Source organism: Penaeus japonicus, unplaced genomic scaffold, assembly GCF_977035675.1.
Source record: "Penaeus japonicus unplaced genomic scaffold, GWHDUDI00000001_assembly GWHDUDI00000012, whole genome shotgun sequence".
NCBI classification, from domain to species: Eukaryota; Metazoa; Arthropoda; class Malacostraca; order Decapoda; family Penaeidae; genus Penaeus; species Penaeus japonicus.
The window spans coordinates 18584732-18587231 of record NW_028234414.1 but is presented as its reverse complement, the minus strand read 5'-3'; the positions used below and the strand labels follow the sequence as shown (position 1 = coordinate 18587231).

Here is a 2500-nt window from a genome sequence, read left to right as displayed (position 1 = left end):
CAAATATAATTGGAAGATAGTAACAAAAATATGAATCAGTGAAGTAATGCACTTTGAAACCAATACTTCAGTAAGTGGTTGGAATTAGCTGTTTATTCCCAATGTCACTTTAGGCATCTGGTGTTTTGGAAGCGAGCATTTCTGATACAACCTGTAGAGGGAGGGAGGGAGGGAAGGAGGGAAGGAGGGAAGGAAGGAAGGAAGGAAGGAAGGAAGGAAGGAAGGAGGGAGGGAAGGAAGGAGGGTGGAGGGGGTGGGAAGAAAAAGAAAGGGAAGGAGGGAGGAGAGGGGTGGGAAGAAAAAGAAAGGGAAGGAGGGAGAAGAGGGGTGGGAAGAAAAAGAAAGGGAAGGAGGGAGGAGAGGGGTGGGAAGAAAAAGAAAGGGAAGGAGGGAGGAGAAGGGTGAGAAAAAAAAAAAGGGAAGGAGGGAGGAGAAGGGTGGGAAGAAAAAGAAAGGGAAGGAGGGAGAAGACTGGTGGGAAGAAAAAGAAAGGGAAGGAGGGAGGGGAGGGGTGGGAAGAAAAAGAAAGGGAAGGAGGGAGGAGAGAGGTAGGAAGAAAAAGAAAGGGAAGAAGAGCGGAGAGGGGTGGGAAGAAAAAGAAAGGGAAGGAGGAGAGGACGGAGAAGGGAATGGGATGGGGATGGGGATGGGGATGGGGATGGGGATGGGGATGGGGATGGGGATGGGGATGGGGATGGGGATGGGGATGGGGATGGGGATAGGGATAGGGATAGGGATAGGGATAGGGATAGGGATAGGGATAGGGATAGGGATAGGGAAGGGAAGGGAAGGGAAGGGAAGGGAAGGGAAGGGAAGGGAGAGGAGATGACAGGAGAGAAGACTAAAAAAAAGAAGAAAGACAAAGAACACCTAAGAATAACGGTAAGGAAAAAATGTCTTTAAAAATATATGAAGAAGAGGCAAAGACAGAAAGGCATAAAAGGGAGTGGAGGAAGCAAAGTGAAATACTTCAAAATATGAAGTCAAATAAGACTTAGACATTTCAATCTATATACAAAACTGAATACAGACATTCAACTTGCTTTCATAGTCCTAAATGCTACAAACAGTACTATACAATGTCATAATTCATCAAACTCAAGTTTAGTATGCAATTTTCCGTATCAGTCTTAAATATTTAGTTAACTGTGAATACGATTCCCTCAATTATCTGTAACAAAAATACTACTAACTACACTCTGTATTTTGTACCCATGCAATTCCTTTGTTTCCTCTGAAAATATCCCCAGTCATTTTGTCTTCTTAGGCTTTTTCCATAAATATCTATGATATAAAACTAATTTTACCCTTTTCCTACTTTCTACCGATTTTTCTATATCAACAACCCAAAGGCCTATAAATAAAGAATTCCATACATATCCAAAACAAATACATACCTTCTCTGAAGATGAATAATGCTATTCAAGCTGTAGCTTCACTTACTTTAAAAGGGTATTGTTCACATCAAGGGTTATCAGGCGCAACATGATGTACTTTCACCCTAAAAGGAGAATACTCTACTTAAAGATATTTTTCTTCCCTTACAGAAAGCAATCAATTTAATTTAAAAAAAACTGATGATAAGACTAAAAGCTATTTCTTACATAATTAATAGACCATATTCTAGAACAGACCTGAAATCTATATTTTAGCTATAATTCCAGATATCTGAAGACCAAGACAGCAACCTAAGTGGTTGTTACATACAGCCAATGCTAAAAGTAAAAGCAGTTGATTTGCAGAAACTGTTCTTTAACAAAACCAACATATCAAGGCATCAATAAGGTCACATTCATGATAAGTAAAGACAATCTATTACTTTTTTATCTTGACTTACTTACATACCTATCTGCTTTAGATTTGAGAAATTCCCATGGCTGCTATTAAAGAGAAAATATATATATCATGTTAAATCAACAAACTATTTGAGCATTTTTTTTTTCCTTCTCCTTGTAAATGTGAATCCTATGTGTATACTCAACTAAATGAGTAACTCAATTTGGTATAAAAATAAAATGAACATAGATTTGTGTACTATAAGCCTATTTATCAATTTATTTCCTTTACATACTTCGGTAATTATTCAGAATACAATAAGGAAAAGAAAAAAAAAAAAAAAAATTGTAATGGTCATAATGAAAACGAAATAAAAAGTTTACAGAGATAATGCGCACAAAATAAAGGTAGGAAACAATCACATATTTACATCAGTGAATCTGTGCATCAATCAATGTAATGGCCTCCATGCTTCACACTCTGGCAACGGTCAACAAACCTCCACCATCTACACTCTGGTGATATGTAGCTATGGACCTCCCTGGGGATTTATTGTCAAATAAGATAACCATCCAACCTCTTTCTTGACAGATTGTACGTAGTGGAGAATTGCTGGCCTTTGCTAGGGCGTGAAATGCAGCTGCACTTGCTGCAGTTCTGTTCTAAAATATTACCTATAATTCAAGCCTTCCCTGATAACAGAACTCAGAATGCTAAATATTAA

At 38.3% G+C, this 2500-nt stretch overlaps 1 protein-coding gene across 2 annotated transcripts in view; it reads right to left on the bottom strand.

The window, feature by feature from the left end:
- The window catches only part of LOC122248795 (rhythmically expressed gene 2 protein), a 10199-nt gene that overhangs the window by 6574 nt on the left and 1125 nt on the right, over positions 1-2500 (bottom strand). For both annotated transcript variants that reach the window (XM_043009103.2, XM_043009104.2), the window contains exon 2: positions 1444-1501. In XM_043009103.2, coding sequence (XP_042865037.2) covers positions 1444-1487 — 44 coding nt within the window. In that variant the 5' untranslated portion in view covers positions 1488-1501. The remainder of the gene's footprint in view (positions 1-1443; positions 1502-2500) is intronic.